Raw genomic sequence first — 20336 nt, 5'->3', positions numbered from 1 at the left:
CATATTTTGTATACATATTTATACTTATCCAAATAAGTTTAATGTTCTGTTTTGTATTAATTTTGTTGATATTCATACAGTATATTATATTTTTTCTAATATACATGTTTGGATTAAAAAAATGAGTGTGTGATGTGCTTCAATTGGTTAAAGATATTTAGATTTTTCTTTTGGGGAGGGGGAATTTGTGGGCCCCAGGTACCCCCTTTGCCTAGGGCCCCCAAATACCTTGAAACGGGCCTGACTACTAACAACTCAAGTAGTTTTACAAAGTAATATACAAATAATGTACAGCCTTTACCTTGGGGCGGCGTGGCGAAGTTGGTAGAGTGGCCGTGCCAGCAATCGGAGGGTTGCTGGTTACTGGGGTTCAATCCCCACCTTCTACCATCCTAGTCACGTCCGTTGTGTCCTTGGGCAAGACACTTCACCCTTGCTCCTGATGTCTGCTGGTTAGCGCCTTGCATGGCAGCTCCCTCCATCAGTGTGTGAATGTGTGTGTGAATGGGTGAATGTGGAAATACTGTCAAAGCGCTTTGAGTACCTTGAAGGTAGAAAAGCGCTATACAAGTATAACCCATTTATCATTTATAATTTATCATTTACCTTGGAGAGTGGACTTTTAAAGTTAAAGTAACACTGATAGTCACACACACTAGGTGTGGTGAAACGACCCTCTGCATTTGACCCATCCCCTTGTTCCACCCCCTGGGAGGTGAGGGGAGCAGCAGAATCATTTTGGTGATTTAACCCCCAATTCCAACCCTTGATGCTGAGTGGAGTGAGGTAATGGGTTCCATTTTTATAGTCTTTTGTATGACTCCGACGGGGTTTGAACTCACGACCTACCGATCTCATCTCAGTGCGAACACTACCACAAGGAGCAGGTTTGACCGTATATCCTTCCAGTTGCTTCTACGTCAAATACACCATCAGCAGCTTCTCCATATTTTCATGCAAAAATGTCCGCCGTTTAGATAATATTTCAAATTTTTTGTCTGGCTTTAGACTCATTCTGCCTAAATAGGGGGCAGCGCTACTCGAATTGCTTCGCCAAGTTGGTGACACGCTTGCCATGTTTGTGATGATTTATTTTTTGAATTCAATGAATATCATCTGCTTGTTCTTCTCAGCCCCGTCCTTCACACTCACTTTCTTCCTTCCCATGCTTGAAAAACAAAGATATGTCGATTGCTTGGAATTTAAAGCATAAAAGTTAGCCGAGACAGCTCTTATCTCAAAACACTCTTAAGTTGAGGTACAACTGTACTTAAAAATGCAATATCTTGCATACACATTCATGCATGTGTTCTTCCACTGTAACATGGAGTGTACAGATGGTCATAAGTTAAAATCGAAAGGTCACAGAGCTGTTTAAAAATTAATTAGATGTACCGTAATTAGGCTCTACAGGATGGCCTAATGAACGGTCAAGATGGTATGAACCAAATAAAAAGGAAGTATGCTTATGCTGTCTATAGATACCTTAGCTCGTGGATTAAGGTTGCCGATGGCATCAGCTTTAAAGTCTTTCTTGTTCTTTCTGCACAGCACGGCTGTGATGATGAGGATAATGAGCGTCACCACGGCGATTGGCGCCAACACTGCGGCGATGATCCAAAGGTTATTGGGAGGGTTCTTGACCACAGCTGAGGAATATAAAACATGATCATCACTTCATTTCATTTCATTGCACCCGTGGTGTTTTCAATTAAAAATCGCTTTAGTGATCAGAGCTAAATGACAAGTCAGATAACAGTACTGTATTTTCATTAAGATTGTCCCCGGTCATTTTTTTAACCCGCATAGGTGAATTCTGCATTATGGGTAAAGGAGGTTTCTTTATAGGATCATTGTATTTGTCAATAACTAAGCTACACTTTTTTTATTATTAGTTTGGGCCTAGAGGCCAGTAACGATTTAGCCCCATAAATTCTGCCTAGCAACAAGTGATGTGACCAGGAAATAGAGCTTGAGCAATGATGTTGAGCTACACTGCTGCATTGACTACATCAAGGGTTACCTTGTACCTAAGAAATGCTGAAATATTGTATTTTGAGAGAGAAACTGAAAATAAAAAGCACATTAAAGACTACTGTAGATTTTCATGATACCATGGCCCATCTATTGGGTTGTGCGCTCTAGTCTTCTATACTCTACATACACTTTCAAATTGAGGTCAGTGTTTAATCAACACATTCTTAGTAGTAATCCGAATATTGTTCAGTAAAACATAAACCGATATAATAGTCCATAAATCTTAATACAAATGACAAAGGGACCGACGTAATTACTGTATGTGCTTGGTGAGTGCATAATACAAAACACAAAACCAGTTAAGTTAGCACGTTGTCTAAATCGTAAATAAAACAGAATACATCCATCCATCCATTTTCTGCCGCTTGTCCCTTTTGGGGTAGCGGGGGGTGCTGGAGCCTATCTCAGCAGCAATCGGGCGGAAGGCGGGGTACACCCTGGACAAGTCGCCACCTCATATACAATGATGTGTAACTCCTTTTCAACCTATATTCAATTGAATAGACTGCAAAGACAAGATACTTAACGTTCAAACTGGTAAACTTTGTTATTTTTTGCAAATATTAGCTCATTTGGAATTTGACGCCTGCAACGTGTTTCAAAAAAGCTGGCACAAGTGGCAAAAAAGACTGAGAAAGTTGAGGAATGCTCATCAAACACTTATTTGGAACATCCCACAGGTGAACCGGCTAATTGGGAACAGGTGGGTGCCATGATTGGGTATAAAAGCAGCTTCCATGAAATGCTCAGTCATTCACAAACAAGGATGGGGTGAGGGGATACCACTTTGATCATCAAAAGGTTCAGAGAATCTGGAGAAATCCCTGCACGTAAGCGGCAAAGACGAAAACCAACCTTGAATGCCCGTGACCTTCGATCCCTAAGGCGGTACTGCATCAAAAAGCGACATCAGTGTGTACAGCAGCGTTTCTCAAAGTGTGGGGCGCGCCCCACTGGTGGGGAATAGAGACATGACAGGTGGGGCGCGAGGAACGGGAGGAAATTTCACTTACATTTTTTTAATTTTTTTTATTATATTCTTTTTTTTTTTTTTTTTACTATACTTTCATTTTCTATACACACTGTAAATCACTTTGTGATTCTGTCTGTGAAATGCGCTATATAAATAAATGTAAATTACTTATTTTTCCTGTAGGCTTTAAATTTCTAGGTAGGAGCGAAAGTTTGACAGACATAGGAACAGTAACTAATGGGGGCGGGGCTAAGCGGAACAAACTTTCGCGCGGATGGGTAGCAGGCTAAGAGTGGCAGTGTCAAGCCTGCAACCCCGATTTGAAAAGCTGTGCAGTGCAAAACAGGCTCATTGCAGCCACTAATGCTGGATTACTGTAAAACTCATGTTCACTTGCTCTGTCTTGCCAAATGCATAGCTCCTCCTTTTTTTTTTTTTTGCAAAGATTGCAAAGTGGCACTTTTATTTTATTTATTATTGAAATTGATGCAATTTATTTGATTTATTATTGAACTCGATGCAAGTTATAACACTTGTATTTTATTTATTATTGAAATTGATGCAAGTTATTTGATTTATTATTGAACTTGATGCAAGTTATAACACTTTTATTTGATTTATTATTGAACTTGATGCAAGTTATTTGATTTATTATTGAACTTGATGCAAGTTGTAACCCTTTTATTTGATTTATTATTGAACTTGATGCAAGTTATTTGATTTATTATTGAACTTGATGCAAGTTATAACACTTTTATTTTATTTATTATTGAACTTGATGCAAGTTATTTGATTTATTATTGAACTTGATGCAAGTTATAACACTTTTATTTGATTTATTATTGAACTTGATGCAAGTTATAACACTTGTATTTGATTTATTATTGAACTTGATGCAAATTATAACACTTTTGTTTTATTTATTATTGAACTTGATGCAAGTTATTTTATTTATTATTGAACTTGATGCAAGTTATACCACAGCTGCACAGTTATTTTATTTATTATTGAACTTGATGTTATTTTGTGTTATTGAGTTTGAATGTATACAACTTGATGTTACTTGATGTTCAATAAATTTGAAAATGTTAAGCTTGGCATTAGCGTTCTGTTGGGGCGATTGGGGGAGGTGGGCCTTGAAAACTCCCCCTTGTCCAAAGTGGGGGATGACAAAAAAAGTTTGAGAACCACTGGTGTACAGGATATCACCACATGGGCTCGGGAACACTTCAGAAAACCACTGTCAGTAACTACAGTTTGTCGCTACATCTGTAAGTGCAAGTTTAACTATACTATGCAAAGCGAAAGCCATTTATCATTTATTAACACCCAGAAATGCCGCCGGCTTCACTGGGCCCGAGCTCATCTAAGATGGACTGATGCAAAGTGGAAAAGTGTTCTTTGATCTGACGAGTCCACATTTTAAATAGTTTTTGGAAACTCCAGACCAAAGACGAAAAGAACCATCCGGATTGTTATAGGTGCAAAGTTCAAAAGCCAGCATCTGTGATGGTATGGGGGTGTATTAGTGCCCAAGACATGGGTAACTTACACATCTCTGAAGGCGCCATTAATGCTGAAAGGTACATACAGGTTTTGGAGCAACACATGTTGCCATCCAAGCAACGTGATCATGGACGCCCCTGCTTATTTTAGCAAGACAATGCCAAGCCACATTCTGCACATGTTACAACAGCGTGGCTTCGTAGTAAAAGAGTGTGGGTACTAGACTGGCCTGCCTGTAGTCCAGACCTGTCTCCCATTGAAAATGTGTGGCACATTATGAATCGTAAAATACGACAACGGACACCCCGGACTGTTGAACAACTTAAGCTGTACATCAAGCAAGAATGGGAGAGAATTCCATCTGAAAAGCTTAAAAAAATGGTCTCCTCAGTTCCCAAATGTTTATTGAGTGTTGTTAGAAGGAAAGGCCATGTAACACAGTGGTAAAAATGCCCCTGTGCCAACTTTTTTGCAATGTGTTGCTGCCATTAAATTCTAAAATTCATGATTATTTCTCAGTTCGAACATTAAATATATTGTCTTGGCAGTGTATTGAACTGAATATAAGTTGAAGAAGATTTGCAAATCACTGTATTCTGTTTTTATTTACGATTTACACAACGTGCCAACTTCACTGGTTTTGGGCTTTGTATAATGTATAGGGCCTGATCTACTCAGATGCCAAATAAGTACTAAAGAGCATGTGCAAATTAGAAAATTGTGGACCCGATTTACTAAGATCTAAATACCAAACACTAAACAGAGTATGCAAAAAATAGAATTGCGTGTACTGTGAGTGGGTGTGTTGCATGTGATCTACTCACACTGTGTGTGCAATTAAAAAGTGGTGCAGACCGCCTTATTTAAATGAGGATTTTGTGTGCATTGGGCTTTTACCATGGAGACAATATTTTTTTCACCTGTGTGCGATGTGTTGAACCAGCAGGACACATCTATAATCTGTAACACTTTTTTGAATCGCAATTTCCATCCATGCATTTTCTACCGCTTATTCCCTTCGGGGTCGCGGGGGGCGCTGGAGCCTATCTCAGCTGCAATCGGGCGGAAGGCGGGGTACACCCTGGACAAGTCGCCACCTCATCGCAGATGAATCGCAATTTATACAACATAAACATATGCACAATGACACTTTTCTTTCACTTTCACATTCAGTGCGCGAGGCTGTGGATCGCATCACCAGCGCTTTTGTGTGTCTGTAATGACTAAAATGAACAATGAAAGACATATTTTCAAGTACAAGATATATTATAGTACCGTAATTTCCGGACTATAAGCCACACCTGACTATAAGCCGCACCAGCTAAATTTAGGGGAAAATACAGATTGCTCCATATATAAGCTGCACCTGACTATAAGCCGCAGGGTTTTGATGTGTAATTACCGAAGTATATAGGGGTTCCTGATACCACGGAGGGGATTGTCGGGACAGAGATGACTGTTTGGGAACGCAAAGCGTCCCATTTATTAACAATAAATCTTTCAATCATTCAATCAAACTTTCACATCTTTGACATGGCGAACAGCATTTGTGTAGAGTACAAATAATACAACGGTGCAAAGTAATACAAAGTGCTCGCCTGTACGTTATCAAAATAACCAGCCTACCGGTATATGAAAAGTTAGTGTTTAATCATTGTGTCATCGTCTTCCTCCTGCGTACTAAAACCACCGAAATCCTCTTCGCTGGTGTCGGAGAAGAACAGGCCGTAAATAAGCCGCACCCTTGTATAAGCCGCAGAGACCAGAACGAGGGGAAAAAGTAGCGGCTTATAGTCCGGAAATTACGGTAATATGTGTCCTAAATAAAAAAACGAACAACATAAAAATAAAAATGCCAGCACACACCAAACACATCCATCCATACATCCATTTTCTACCGCTTATTCCCATCAGGGAGGCGAGGGGCGCTGGAGCCTATTTCAGCTACTATCGGGCGGAAGGCGGGGTACACCCTGGACAAGTCGCCACCTCATCACAGGGCCAACACAGATAGACAGACAACATTCACACTCACATTCACACACTAGGGCCAATTTAGTGTTGCCAATCAACCTATCCCCAGGTGCATGTCTTTGGAAGTGGGAGGAAGCCGGAGTACCCGGAGGGAACCCATGCAGTCACAGGGAGGACATGCAAACTCCACACAGAAAGATCCTGAGCCCGGGATTAAACTCAGGACCTTCGTATTGTGAGGCAGATGCACTAACCCAGACCTGGGCATTCTGCGGCCCGCGGGCCGCATCCGGCCCTTTGTGCGTCCCTGTCCGGCCCGCGTGAGGCCAATTATAAATTACAAAATAAATTTAAAAAAGTATCTATGTCGAGTGTGCAATACAACGGTGCTGCTTTTGTTTTGAAAATTGTTATTTGTATTACTTCCGTGTGGACGTATGCGTGTGCGGGATTGTGAGTGAATGTGAACAGCTGCAATCACAAACATCTATGTCGTGCGCGCAATACAACTGTGCTGCTTTTATTTTGAAAAGTATTATTTATGGGCGTGTGTCCGTGTGTAACCTGCGAGTGAAGGTGCACATGCAGCGACAAGTGATGCACGGTTTACACCCGAGACGCTAAAAAGAGAAAAGTTGATGAAGAATGGCGTGTTTTCAACAAGACATGGACTGCCAAGCAACGTTCCCTCTAAGGTGCGTGCCTGCGCAATTGCGCACTGCTCAAGCGTTCGCTGCGCGCAGCAAATATATGCCGCGCACCAAATCAAATCGCATCTGAATTCCAAACAAAATAAACACATTTATTCTGTGTAATTTTGCAATGCAACTTTGAGTGACAGTGACAACAAGCGGCCCTAACGGTTTTCGTCAACACCGTTCAATTGAACACCGTTCAATTATTGTAACGTCTATCGAGATGCTTCGAGGACAGGAATTATATCGATCACTTTATTGAGCAAAACTGTTTATATTCGGACATAACCACACCAAAAACATGAGTAAAACACTTCTATCTCGAAAAACTAGTCATTTTCTGCCGTACAAACCAGGCCAAAACCAACTTGTCATCTGTCACCAACACGCATACGACTAAACCACTGGTGCGTTTGTGGCCACACAAAAAGTCGGACAACTCAAACACCACACAAAGTTACACTATGACTCCTCAGTCATACGTGTGCTTATTTTACTGTCATTTATTATTAATGTTAATTTATTTATATTAGTCATGGAATGCTGTTAACACACTATGTTGAAGTATTACTATTATTATTAATTATTATTATTATTATTATTATTATTATTTATCTTACGGTATACATCAAAAATAATATTGAGCAAAATTGAATTGAAATATTGTCGATGTGGCCCTCCAGCAGTGCTCGGGTTGCTCATGCGGCCCCCGGTAAAAATTAATTGCCCACCCCTGCACTAACCCCTCTCCCACCGTGCTGTCCACAAAACACATCAATTGAATTAATTTTAATCAGCCCCAAAAGTCATCCAGCAGCAATAAAATTATCAAATGAAATTGCTAAAAAGACGATATGTCTAATATTTCTATTTCTGGCCAAAATAATGACACACTCTTGTAGGATGGAGGATTCTCGTCTGTCTATCATCTGCCTGTGCAGCGCGAGCACTGATCCTGCAGTCATGTGGAACTGTGTCAGTTACACATCCTAGTGCTCGTAAAACGGTGATTAGAGTTGATAAATCACATTGCGCGTACCGCATAATTATATTTGCATTTTCTCCTCCCAGTATTGTGGTCGTTTTGATGATCAGCATATATTTTGCATAATAATGAAGACAAGAGACCCAAAATGGATTCTACTTATTCTGCTCACTTAACAGCCACAATCCACTTTGCACACGTTTAGTAGATCAGCTTTGCTTGTGCAATTTATGGTTTGCACGTGTTTGAGTACATGCAAACCTTTAATAAATCAAGCCCTGTGTGTTCTATCAGTGGGTGTGATCTACTAAGACTGTGTGTACAATTGATAACAAGTGAAAAAGTAGTGCAGACCACCCTATTTAAATGAGGATTTGTACTACACCGGCTGTCACCACAGAGACAGTCATTTCCGTCCATTATGCTCTGTAACCTGTGGTGTTTTGCGATGTTGAACATGCGGCCACCGTTTCAACAATATAGAATCACAATCTAGACAATAGAACCTAACTTTAGCACTTTTAAGGTGCACTCTGGAAGATCGCACAACAACTGCATTAACTCTGAAGGCGCTCTGGAAGGAAAGAGGCAAGAAAATACATGTTGCAAGAAGTTGTTTCATATATGGGAGCTATATTGACAAAAATCCCACATTTTTCCTTCGCTTTGAACCCTGCGGCTTTTAAAACAGTGCGATTAATTTATGGATTTTCCTTCGCTAACGATCATGATGTTTTGAAGTTTGCTCACTGCAGGTGCTGCGGGTTAAAAATATACTTCCTGTTTTGTGCCTTGAACCGGAAATATATTGCGTTTCGTCTACTCTTCGTCTATAGAGTTTTTGCTCAAAAGGATTCTTCATTCATCCCTCCAAGCAACGTTAGTCATTTTTACAATATAACTAAAACAATTCATACTTACTAAACTGATCTGTGTGATGTCTGGAGGAGTGTTTTTGTGCTTACTTGTACGTGCTATTGTAATTTAATCAAGCTAGCGTTGTTAGCATTAGCAAATAAGCTAACACGTTTACAAGTGTCTCTGTTAGTATTATTAACTTACAATGGCATTCTTTTTGTACTTTTTCAGATTCGTAAATTCACCAAAACGTTACAGTGGAGTTGTTGAATCTGTTAAGCTGAAAGGAGAGCTAGCCTCCGCACATAGTGGGTCCATGACAATGACTTGTGTTTTGTTTGATCAGCCGTTTTACTGGCGTGTTACAAGCACCGTTTGGAAACAATTAGGTATGTAAATAAATATTTCCAAAATCTCTCGTACCGTTATACTGTGTATCTGCAACTTACGGTTTAGTTACATTTGGTGGGTGCGTTTCAAATACTCTATGGCCCGGAAAGTACGGTATAGTCTATATATGAAAAACAAATGCCATTAGAAACATGTTTTGGTGTTTGTTTGTCTCCGAATCTGCCCCTTAAATCATTTATCAGCTTAAAGATGGAATTGCTAGACAGACAGTATATATAATATTTTTTTATTTCTGACAGAAATATGTTGATTGTCGACACGATCACGAAGGAGTCTCTCCCCCCATCGTCTGTCAGACTGCAGCGATCGCCTCCTGACTGCAGTAATTGTGCCAGTTTGCAAGCAAATTTCAAACCTACTAAATATAAATGCAAAACAGCGGATGCAGAACAATTGCAGTCTTAATAAATTACATTGCGAGCGCGAAATGACAATATTTGCATCTCCTCCTACTACTATTGTGGGCGTTCTGATAATAAACATATATTCTAAAATGCAGACACGCTGAAGGGATTGCGCTCTCCATTTTGCTCATTTAAGAGAGCTTAGTAGCTCAGCTTGGCATGCTCTATCAAGTTTGTACGTGTGTTAATACACTCTAACCTTTAGTAGATCATAATCTACTCTTTCCTGTTATGCAGATGCAGCTAAAAGCCTTCACATTTAGCACATGTTAATGTAGACTCTACTGTGGGCAACAACCTTCTCTATGAATGAGAAGATGGTGCAAGCTCTTAACTCCCTCGACTGTCTCCCTCTTGCACTCTTCACCAAGCCGCTCTCCAGCCTGAGAGAACTCAAGTCCTGCCGGGAGCGTTTGGGAGAGATTAGAGAGTACAAAGCTTCTACAGCAGCGTTTCTTTCTAAACCTGGCATGTCTACGGAGGTTGTCACTTCGTCAACCTCCACTTGTCCAACACATAAAAGGATGCTGGTGCTCACGTTCTGCTTGCAGCTGAACAAAGTAGCCCAAGGTGAGCGCCATGGTCTGAGAATCCACCGTGTTGAGGACCTTGGCAGCTGACGTGCCCGCCAAAGGAATGCCATTGTGCTGCACGTAGTACGTCATCTCTGCTGGGTTCTTCAATCCTGACACCCTTCTCATACTCACCATCTGACCAAAAAAAAAACAGAAGTTGTCTACTATAAAATGAAAGAAAACACTAAAAGCTTAGCCACATATGGCAATACAGTGTTTATTAGAAGCTGGAGGGTGATGTACACCCTTTACTTCACCACATACGTACATCCATCAGTGTCAGTGCAGGACAGTAGGACTAAACCAGGGGTGTCTAAAGTGCGACCCGGGGGCCATTTACAGCCCACAGCTCAAGTTGTGTTGGCCCGCGACATATTGTCGGGAAAAAAACAGTAAGGAAAAAGAGCAAATAAGATGTAATGTAATGAGAAAAAAGCAGAAAATGCAATACACAATATGAAAGTTTTAAGTATTTTGGGGACATTTTGATATATTTTTTTATATTGTAAAAAAAATGCGACAAACAGACATTATATTTTAAACCATAGTGTCATCTCACTGACACCGGTAGGTCGTGAGTTCAAACCCCGGCCGAGTCATACCAAAGACTATAAAAAGGGGACCCATTACCTCCCTGCTTGGCACTCAGCATCAAGGGTTGGAATTACAATATAATAGAATATAATAGAATAGAATAGAAAGTACTTTATTGATCCCTGGGGGAAATTCAGCACCACAGTTCGCTCACTATAGACAGTAATGATAATAAATAATATAATATATATATAATATATTATATACTGTATATAATATATAAATAATATACATATATTCTACATATACACTACCGTTCAAAAGTTTTGGGTCACCCAAACAATTTTGTGGAATAGCCTTTATTTCTAAGAACAAGAATAGACTGTCGAGTTTCAGATGAAAGTTCTCTTTTTCTGGCCATTTTGAGCGTTTAATTGACCCCACAAATGTGATGCTCCAGAAACTCAATCTGCTCAAAGGAAGGTCAGTTTTGTAGCTTCTGTAACTAGCTAAACTGTTTTCAGATGTGTGAACATGATTGCACAAGGGTTTTCTAATCATCAATTAGCCTTCTGAGCCAATGAGCAAACACGTTGTACCATTAGAACACTGGAGTGATAGTTTCTGGAAATGGGCCTCTATACACCTATGTAGATATTGCACTAAAAACCAGACATTTGCAGCTAGAATAGTCATTTACCACATTAGCAATGTATAGAGTGTATTTCTTTAAAGTTAAGACTAGTTGAAAGTTATCTTCATTAAAAATAAGGACAACGGTAGTGTATTCTACATTTAAGTGCAGTCAAGGAACATATGCATTATACACTCTGATGGCTGTCGGTATGAAGGACCTCCTGTGTCGTTCCGTGTTGCATTTTGGGAGTCTGAGCCTTCCACTGAACGTGCTCATTCTCTCTGCAAGGTCCGAGTGTAGTGGGTGGGAGGTGTTGTCCATAATGGCTATGAGTTTTGCTAGACTTTTCCTCTCTGACACCACCGACAGAGAGTCTAGCTCCACTCCCACCACGTTATTGGCCTTCTCTACCAACTTTTCCAGTCTGTTTGTGTCCCTCGCTCTCAGTCCGCTGCCCCAGCAGACCACGGCGTACAATAAGGCTCCCGCCACCACCGACTCGTAGAACATCTTCATCATCTTTGTACAGACGTTAAAGGATCCTAGCCTCCTGAGGAAAAAGAGGCTGCTATGTCCCTTCTTGCAGAGTGCCTCAGCGTGTTTTGACCCATTCAGCTTGTTGTCGATGTGTACTCCGAGGTATTTATAATCCTCAACCATGTCCACATCGACCCCCCTGATGGAAACAGGGGTCGCCGGAGTACTCCTCCTCCTTCCCAGGTCCACCACCAACTCCTTTGTCTTCCTCACATTAAGCTGGAGGTGGTTCTTTCCACACCATGTGACAAAGTCCTCCACCAGTGCTCTGTATTCCTCATCGTCATCATCCTCAATACACCCCACTATCGCAGAGTCATCAGAAAACTTCTGAAGGTGGCAGGACTCTGAGTGATAGTGGAAATCGGTGGTGTAGATGGGGAAGAGGAAGGGGGAGAGGACTGTGCCCTGCGGGGCCCCGGTGTTGCTGACCAGCCTGTCAGACACACAGTCCTGCAGTCGCACGTACTGTGGTCTGTCAGTCAGGTAATCAACAACCCAGGACACCAAGGGTGCCTCCACCTGCATCGTAATTGGGGGTTAAATCACCAAAAATGATTCCCGGGCGTGTCCACCGCTGCTGCTCACTGCTCCCCTCACCTCCCTGGGTGTGAGGGTGATGGGTCAAATGCAGAGGATAATCTCACCACACCTAGTGTGTGTGTGACAATCATTGGTACTTTAACTTTAGTCTTGTAATATTTTAGTTATTAGTATCAACATTGCAGCTTTTTTTTTTGTTACATTATGTCTTTTTGCTCGTTTTTTCTTACATTTATACTGTTGTTTTTTTACTAAAATATGTCGCGGGCCAACACAACTTGAGCTTTGGCCCGCAAGTGGACCCTAGCTGCACTTTGGACACCCCTGTAATACCCAATGATAGTACATTTTGTCACCAATAACACAAAGATTACACTAAAAGTGGTGTCTTTAAATATATGTAATCTGTCTATATGTAATAAATGCATCTGTGAAAAATATCGAAATGGCCCTTGCATACTTTGACTTTTTGTTATGGTAAAAAAAAAAAAAAATGGTTAAGACACCACTGGACTAAACTCAAGCCAAAGAAAGTGAAGAAATATATGCTGACTGAGATGTGGAAATCGTATCACAAACAGTGAACATAACTCCACAAGGTTAAGATGCAGTGTAAATAATTGTAATGAGTAAATCATAATACAATATTTGGTAACACTTTAGTATGGGGAACCTATTTTAAGTAACAAAGACTTAATTAAGTTTAATTTGGACACTAGGGGAACATATTGTAAGTAACAAAGACTTAATTTAGAGTTATTTGGTTAGGGTTGGTGTTGGTGTTGGGGTTAGGGTTAGGGCCATGCAGAATAAGGCATTAATAAGTACTTAATAATGACTAATTAAGAGCCAATATGTTAGTAATTAGCATGTTAATAAGCAACTAATTAATGGTGAATATGTTCCCCATACTAAAGTGTTACCCAATATTTTATTAGTCATGCCTTGCATCACCACATGTTATTGTTTGCCTCTGTGTATCTATTAATGACAGATACCCCCCATCCTTCCCTATCCCTGTGGACGAGTCCATCATACCTGGACAGTGTAGCTGCCTACAGCAGTCGCTCGTCTGAATCGAGTGCCTTGCTGGCCTGCCAACACAAACAACTCTGCAAGTCGCTGCTCCATCAAACTGGCAAAGCTTTGGTGCAGTCCCTCCAGGCTGTCGTTATCCACATCCTGGATTACTATAGGGGGTGGGGAGGAGGACATAACAGAAGGGACGGGAGGCGGTGGGTGGTTAGAATGTGGAACTAGATATGTTTGTAATGCAAAACTTGCATCATTTGCATGGTTTTCATTTCAAGTTCTACCAAGGTCGATGTACAACAAAAGTCAGACTGAGCACACGCCTTTTCTGATCAATAATCATCCCATGTAGTTTAACGCTCCAGTTTATTCCAGGTCAAAGACCATATTTCGTTGAGTTTCACTAAATGCTGTTGTCACTGAGAAGACCTTGAACAGGCTTGGCCTTGTCACGCCAAAATTCTTCCCCTACAAAAACACCCCCCCCCCCCCCCCCCCCCCCAATTTACTTCCGGGGTCATTTCCTCTTACGTCATTTCCTCTTACGATAGCACTTCGGCTTTGACTGCCCGTCGCTGGAAGGATACTTGTTTTTTTAATTTTTTTAATTTTTTTATAATATAGCGTTAACAAAACGTCTGTATTAATCGGACAAGTATTAATCGGACAAATTAACTTGAGGATATTCCTGACTGCACATTTGACTCGTGGACATATGCGGAAATGAATAACCGTGTACAATAAGTGAATTCATTATCAATCAACATTATCAAACTTTATTACAACTAAATGTATTCGTTAAATTCAGTTTTTTTTAGTTCTCTGTGTAAGTGAACTAAATTAAAATGACATTTATGTGAACTTAAATTTTTTTAGTTTCATTCGTTGTTTTTACGTCAGCACTCATGTTTCCCATAAATTGTCTTACTTTGGGAATGCATATGTGAACAAATACTCATTGCACATTTGACTACCGTACAGGACGGAGAATTAAACGATTTTTGATTCGTTTTCCACGGGTCAACACTACTTCAGGGTTAATTTCGATCGCTGTCAATGACGTAAGAGGAAATGACGTAAGTAAGAGGAAATGACGTAAGAAGAAATGACCCCGGAAGTAAATGGGAGGGGGAAGGTTTTTGTAGGGGGAAGAAATTTGGCGTGACAGCCTCCATCACAGGAAGTGCAGAGCTCAGAGACGAGCATTCTCATCTGAAAGGTTCAATGTACCACAATTGCAATGTCCAGTACACATTGCTATATGTGTTCAACACTTCTGCTATGGCGTGCACATGTTTCTGCATATCATTGCAAACATACAATTAAGATAAATACAGAACAACTGAATACATATGTTTTGTTTGTTTGTTTTGTTTATGGACAGTGTGCATGATACTTTACATTAGGTGCGCCAGATTTGGCTTCAGAGAATATCCATCCATACAGTGGGTCTGGGTTAGTTTTTGCCTCATCCCTCACTTAAAGCCTGAGTGAAAAATGCGTAGAGAATGAGATGCACTACCGACCCGAAAAGGCCTGATAAGTCTGAAAGAGAAAGAGACGATACAGTATTATTTGCTCACAGATGCTACCTAGCAGTTGTTTGAGCACACTACAGGTAGTCTTGGAAAGTCCCACTCCTTAATGTTTCTGTCACACACAGGATTCTCACAGGAATGAGGCAAAAATGCAACCTTACCCATTGTAGTCCTTAATTTGATACAGTAAGAAGAGGGTTCATATGACCTGAAACATGAAACGTGACCTATTGGGGGTGACCTATCCACTTCGGTCGGCAGATGGCAGTAGAGTGGCGCTTTCCATCGTTTTCAGCAGACTGCTTTGCAAAATGATTAACCATATCCCCTTCCCTACTGCACAGTATACATGGGAGAAAACAATTGACACAACTACTAAAAACAAAATGGCGCCTTATAAAACCACATATATTCACGTAGAAAACAGTACAACACAAAGCAGCTAATGTACATGTACACACATCTACACACCTCTTCTCACAATCACCTATTCAAAAGGTGAGCTATGCATATGTTTGTTTATAAAATGTGTAGGCTGGAAAGTATAAGTGCCTGTGCATAGAGGCCTATGATTCATTAAAAGTTACAATGCATAAATTACAAAATTATACACCGAATGTAACACCTACATTCAAATTATTTAAAATTATTTCAGACCACACCACACAGCTATGGTGTACAGTTTATAGAATTCATTCTCAAAACCTCTAATTAATTCATATGTTTAAAAGCTATACTAAAAACTACAATAATACACAGTAGCAAATGATTCTTACCTGTGATAACCCAAAAGTCTCTGGTGGCAATAGAGGTGTTCAGATTGTGGTATTGCAGCGCTGGAAAGAACAACAATGATCATTTAACGCCCATCCATTTTCTATAGCACTTGTCCTCCCTCATTAGGGTCTCAGGTAAGCTGGAGCGTTTTCCAGCTGACTTCAGACACCAGTCAACTACACATACCTGTATATACCAACAAACATTCACATGTATGTGTCATGATTTCACATGACCGTTAGTATTAGTTTATTTTATTTTGTATTATATTTATTTATATTTATATTATATTTTATTTTGTATTATATTTTGTCCAGCGTGCCTATTTTCCGTTCTACCTCCCTGTTTGCCTCAGTTTGCCACCACTCCTCCTTTCTGTTTGTGCACTTTCCAGCTGTACGTCTTGGTTTCTGTGTTACCCGATGTTCCCTAATAATGAGGGATTCTTACCTGCACTTGCCTGCTATTGTTGCATTCTGGGGTTCCAGACTAACACAACTGTGACACTATGGACAAGTTCAAGTCTCCAATTAACAGATTATGCATTTTTTTGGAATTTGGAAGAAGCCAATGTCCACAGAGAAACCCATTCTGCACACAGAATACCCTGATTGTGTGGCCAACATGCTAAACAGTAGGTCACTGACACTGTGTGGTCTCCATCATTCAACTTCTCCCACTTGAACTAAAATACCGGAAATAAGTTTAGTTTAAGTATTTTTCATCAGCATTGCAATTGTCTTCCTTTTTTCAACTTCACTGTATATTAAATCAAAACCATATATAACATTAATATCTATAGTGTATTTTTCCATATTTTGTTATATTACAGCCTCATTCCAAAATAAAATAAATTCATTTTTGTCCTCAAAATTCTACAAACAATACCTCATAGTGAAAATGTGAAAAGGTTGTTTTATTTATTTACGAAAATTAAATAAACCTGAAAAACTAAAATATAACATGTATATAGGTATTTGCTGCCTTTGCTTAATACCTTGAGGATCAACCTTTTTGCAGCAATTACAGCCTCAAATCTTTTTTAATATAATGCCACAAGCTTGGCACACCTATCTTTGGGCAGGTTTGCCTCTCAAGCTCCATCAGAATGGATGGGAAGCATTGTTTTTTATCCAGGGTGGCTCTGTACATTGAAAGTGCATCAACAAAGTATTGAGCAAAGTCTGTGTATACTTATGTAAATGTTTTTTATTTTATTTTATTTTTTTAAATAAATTTGCAAAAAAAATAATAATAATAATCACATCGTCAATATGGGGTATTGTTTGTAGAATTTTGAGGACAAAAGTGAATTTATTCCATTTTCAAATATGGCTGTAACATAACAAAATGTGGAAAAAGTGAAGCGCTGTGACTACTTTCCGGATGCACTGTATACAGTACAGTACTACAGAGCTACCTCAACTTCAGGGTGCCAAAAACCGAAGAATGTTTTGAGATAAGATCTGTCTTTCGGATAATTGTTATGCTTTAGGTTGCAAGCAAAAATTGGAGTTACGAGCATCCTCACCATTAGTTGGCGTAGCAAATGTGACAGTGAACCCCTAAGATCCGACCAAAACATCTGAGGTCTCATGTCAATAATATGAAATCATGTGTTAATCAGAAAGATTATTATTTATTTAACATGCAAACCTTGGGCTTAGTTAAGGCTGATTAGAAAAATAAGTATCAACCAAATATACTGCATAAGAAGGAACTCATAAATAACTGATATGTATATACAAGTATATTGTGATAGAATACAGTAATTTATTAATGAACATGTTTTTATAATAAAAACTGTCAATAAAATTAAAGTGCAAATGAAAATACAGCTTCATAATTTTTGCGCTTAAGAAACGTCTATGACTTTAGCTCCAAACTTCTTCTGTTTGTTTCATATTGTCATTACTGCCACAAGTGTTGAAAAAGTGTACTGCAACCGAGTACTGCTGCGGCCCATATGGACCACAGCCATACTTGCCAACCCTCCCGATTTTCCCGGGAGACTCCCAAATTTCAGTGCCCCTCCCGAAAATCTTCCGGGGCAACAATTCTCCCGAATTTCTCCCGATTTCCACCTGGACAACAATATTGGGGGCGTGTCTTAAAGATACTGCCTTTAGCGTCTTCTACAACCTGTCGTCACGTCCGCTTTTACTCCATACAAACAGCGTGCCGGCCCAGTCACATAACATATGCGGCTTTTACACACACACACACGTGAATGCAACGCATACTTGATCAACAGCCATACAGGTTACACTGAGGGTGGCCATATAAACAACTTTAACACTGTTACAAATATGCGCCACACTGGGAACCCACACCAAATAAGAATGACAAACACATTTCGGGAGAACATCCGCACCGTAACACAACATAAACACAACAGAACAAATACCCAGAACCCCTTGCAGCACTAACTCTTCCGGGACGCTACAATATACACCCCCCACCACCACCACCACACCCCCCCCCCCCCCACCCACCCCCACCCCCCATCTCCCGAATTCGGAGGTCTCAAGGTTGGCAAGTATGACCACAGCTGAGAAACAAATCTTTTTTGGCGGCCTTCTAATGTGTGGTTTAGAAACACTAGTTTAAAACATTAAAATTACTAATTAAATTAAATGATACAAAATGCAAAGCAGTTAGTCTAGCATGTTATTTTTGTAGTGTTCAAACATTTGTAATTGGCCGGTATATATAAGTTTATTTAGAACCAAACCACAACACTCAAACCAAGTGAAAGCTAATACTATTGCACCATTGTTTATTTTCTCATAATGGACTCTTGTCTGTGAGCCTATGACAACATTTCAAACTGTGTGTGAACAAATGGGCTGTCGGCCGCAAAAACAAATACATTAAGACGACAAACCAATGATTCATGAGCCATTCCTACAATTTACATTCTGTTTGTTGCAAAATAAATCATTGTAATCTGATTAAAAGGCGTAGAATATCTGATTTTGCGCGGTACAAATCTGAGCTGGCTGCATGACAGACAAGCACAGCAGCAAGGAGAGCGTTCAGCTGCCTGAGCTCTGGTCGATGCCACTGTGTTCCTTTTTACATCTATTTCCTGCCTGATTGAGCTGCTGTGCTGCAGGCTGCTGCTGCAGTGTTTGTGGGACCACTGCATCACTGGTCTGTGAAAGCAGACTCATATGTACACTCAGGCATGATGGTAGGGACGCCACAGGAATGGTGGCTGGGGAAAAGGAATTCAGCATTCCACAGATTCGGGGCCAAAGGTAGCACTAAAAAAAGGAGCTTGCTGTATCTTGGACTGACATTTGGATGTACGGTATGTTAAAAAAAAAAAGTCAATTTGGACAATGTTGGCTTTGTCAGAATGCATACAAATCATTCAGGTATATTCTTTTATTTGTATTCGGAAAATTATTATAACTATTTATTAATAATATTTAAGCAGGAATTTGGCAAAACAATCAATAATGACAACAATTTTTAAAAGAATGGCTGACCTCCACTAAGGCCAAGATATCCCAAAAAGATATATCACACTTTTTTGACTGAAAAATTATGACAATGTTTACACTCCAAATTAGATTTTTTCAAAATCTTTTTTTTTCAGATGACTGTTTGCACTGCAAGTAAAAGGTGATATTTATCAGACTCCAGTACAAACGCACACAGGCCCCAATGTGGCCCAAATGTGGCCTTTATGTCACTTGCATGCACAGTTCGATAAACTGAAAACAAAGGAAGTTGACCGGAATCAGTAATTGAATAAGGAAGTCTCTCCTACTACAAAACACCTTTAAAATGGGATTTTTTTTTACGGGAAAATAAAATAATATAAAGTATGAATGGATATATATATATAGTGTAATATATTTGGGAAGGTTTTAATCTTTTTATGGCTGTTAAGTAAAACGGACATGCACATCAGCATGGATCTACGTTAGCTTTATTTTTATTTTTCAACTTACATACATATATATATATATATATATATATATATATATATATATATATATATATATATATATATATATATATATATATATATATATATATATATATATATATATGTATATATATATATATATATATGTATATATATATATATATATATATATATATATATATATATATATATTTTTTTTTTTTTTATATATATATATATATATATATATTTTTTTTTTTTAATTTTTTTTTTTATATATATACATATATATATATATATATATATATATATATATATATATATATACATATATTAAAGTTAAAAAGTTAAAGTACCAATGATTGTCACACACACACTAGGTGTGGTGAAATTTGTCC

General features: G+C 39.3%; 1 protein-coding gene across 5 annotated transcripts in view; it reads right to left on the bottom strand.

Annotated features, from left to right (window-relative positions):
- kiaa1549lb (KIAA1549-like b) overlaps positions 1-20336 on the bottom strand; it is a 164963-nt gene that overhangs the window by 32540 nt on the left and 112087 nt on the right. For all 5 annotated transcript variants that reach the window (XM_062026723.1, XM_062026737.1, XM_062026731.1 and 2 more), the window contains 4 exons: positions 16016-16075; positions 13708-13859; positions 10382-10553; positions 1486-1649 (listed from right to left, as the gene is read on the bottom strand). In XM_062026723.1, the coding sequence (XP_061882707.1) occupies positions 1486-1649; positions 10382-10553; positions 13708-13859; positions 16016-16075 (548 nt within the window). The remainder of the gene's footprint in view (positions 1-1485; positions 1650-10381; positions 10554-13707; positions 13860-16015; positions 16076-20336) is intronic.

The sequence above is a fragment of the Entelurus aequoreus genome, linkage group LG02 (genome assembly GCF_033978785.1).
Source record: "Entelurus aequoreus isolate RoL-2023_Sb linkage group LG02, RoL_Eaeq_v1.1, whole genome shotgun sequence".
In the NCBI taxonomy this organism is placed as follows: domain Eukaryota; kingdom Metazoa; phylum Chordata; class Actinopteri; order Syngnathiformes; family Syngnathidae; genus Entelurus; species Entelurus aequoreus.
The sequence above is the reverse complement of the archived record's forward strand: the minus strand, read 5'-3'. Positions and strand labels throughout refer to the sequence as shown.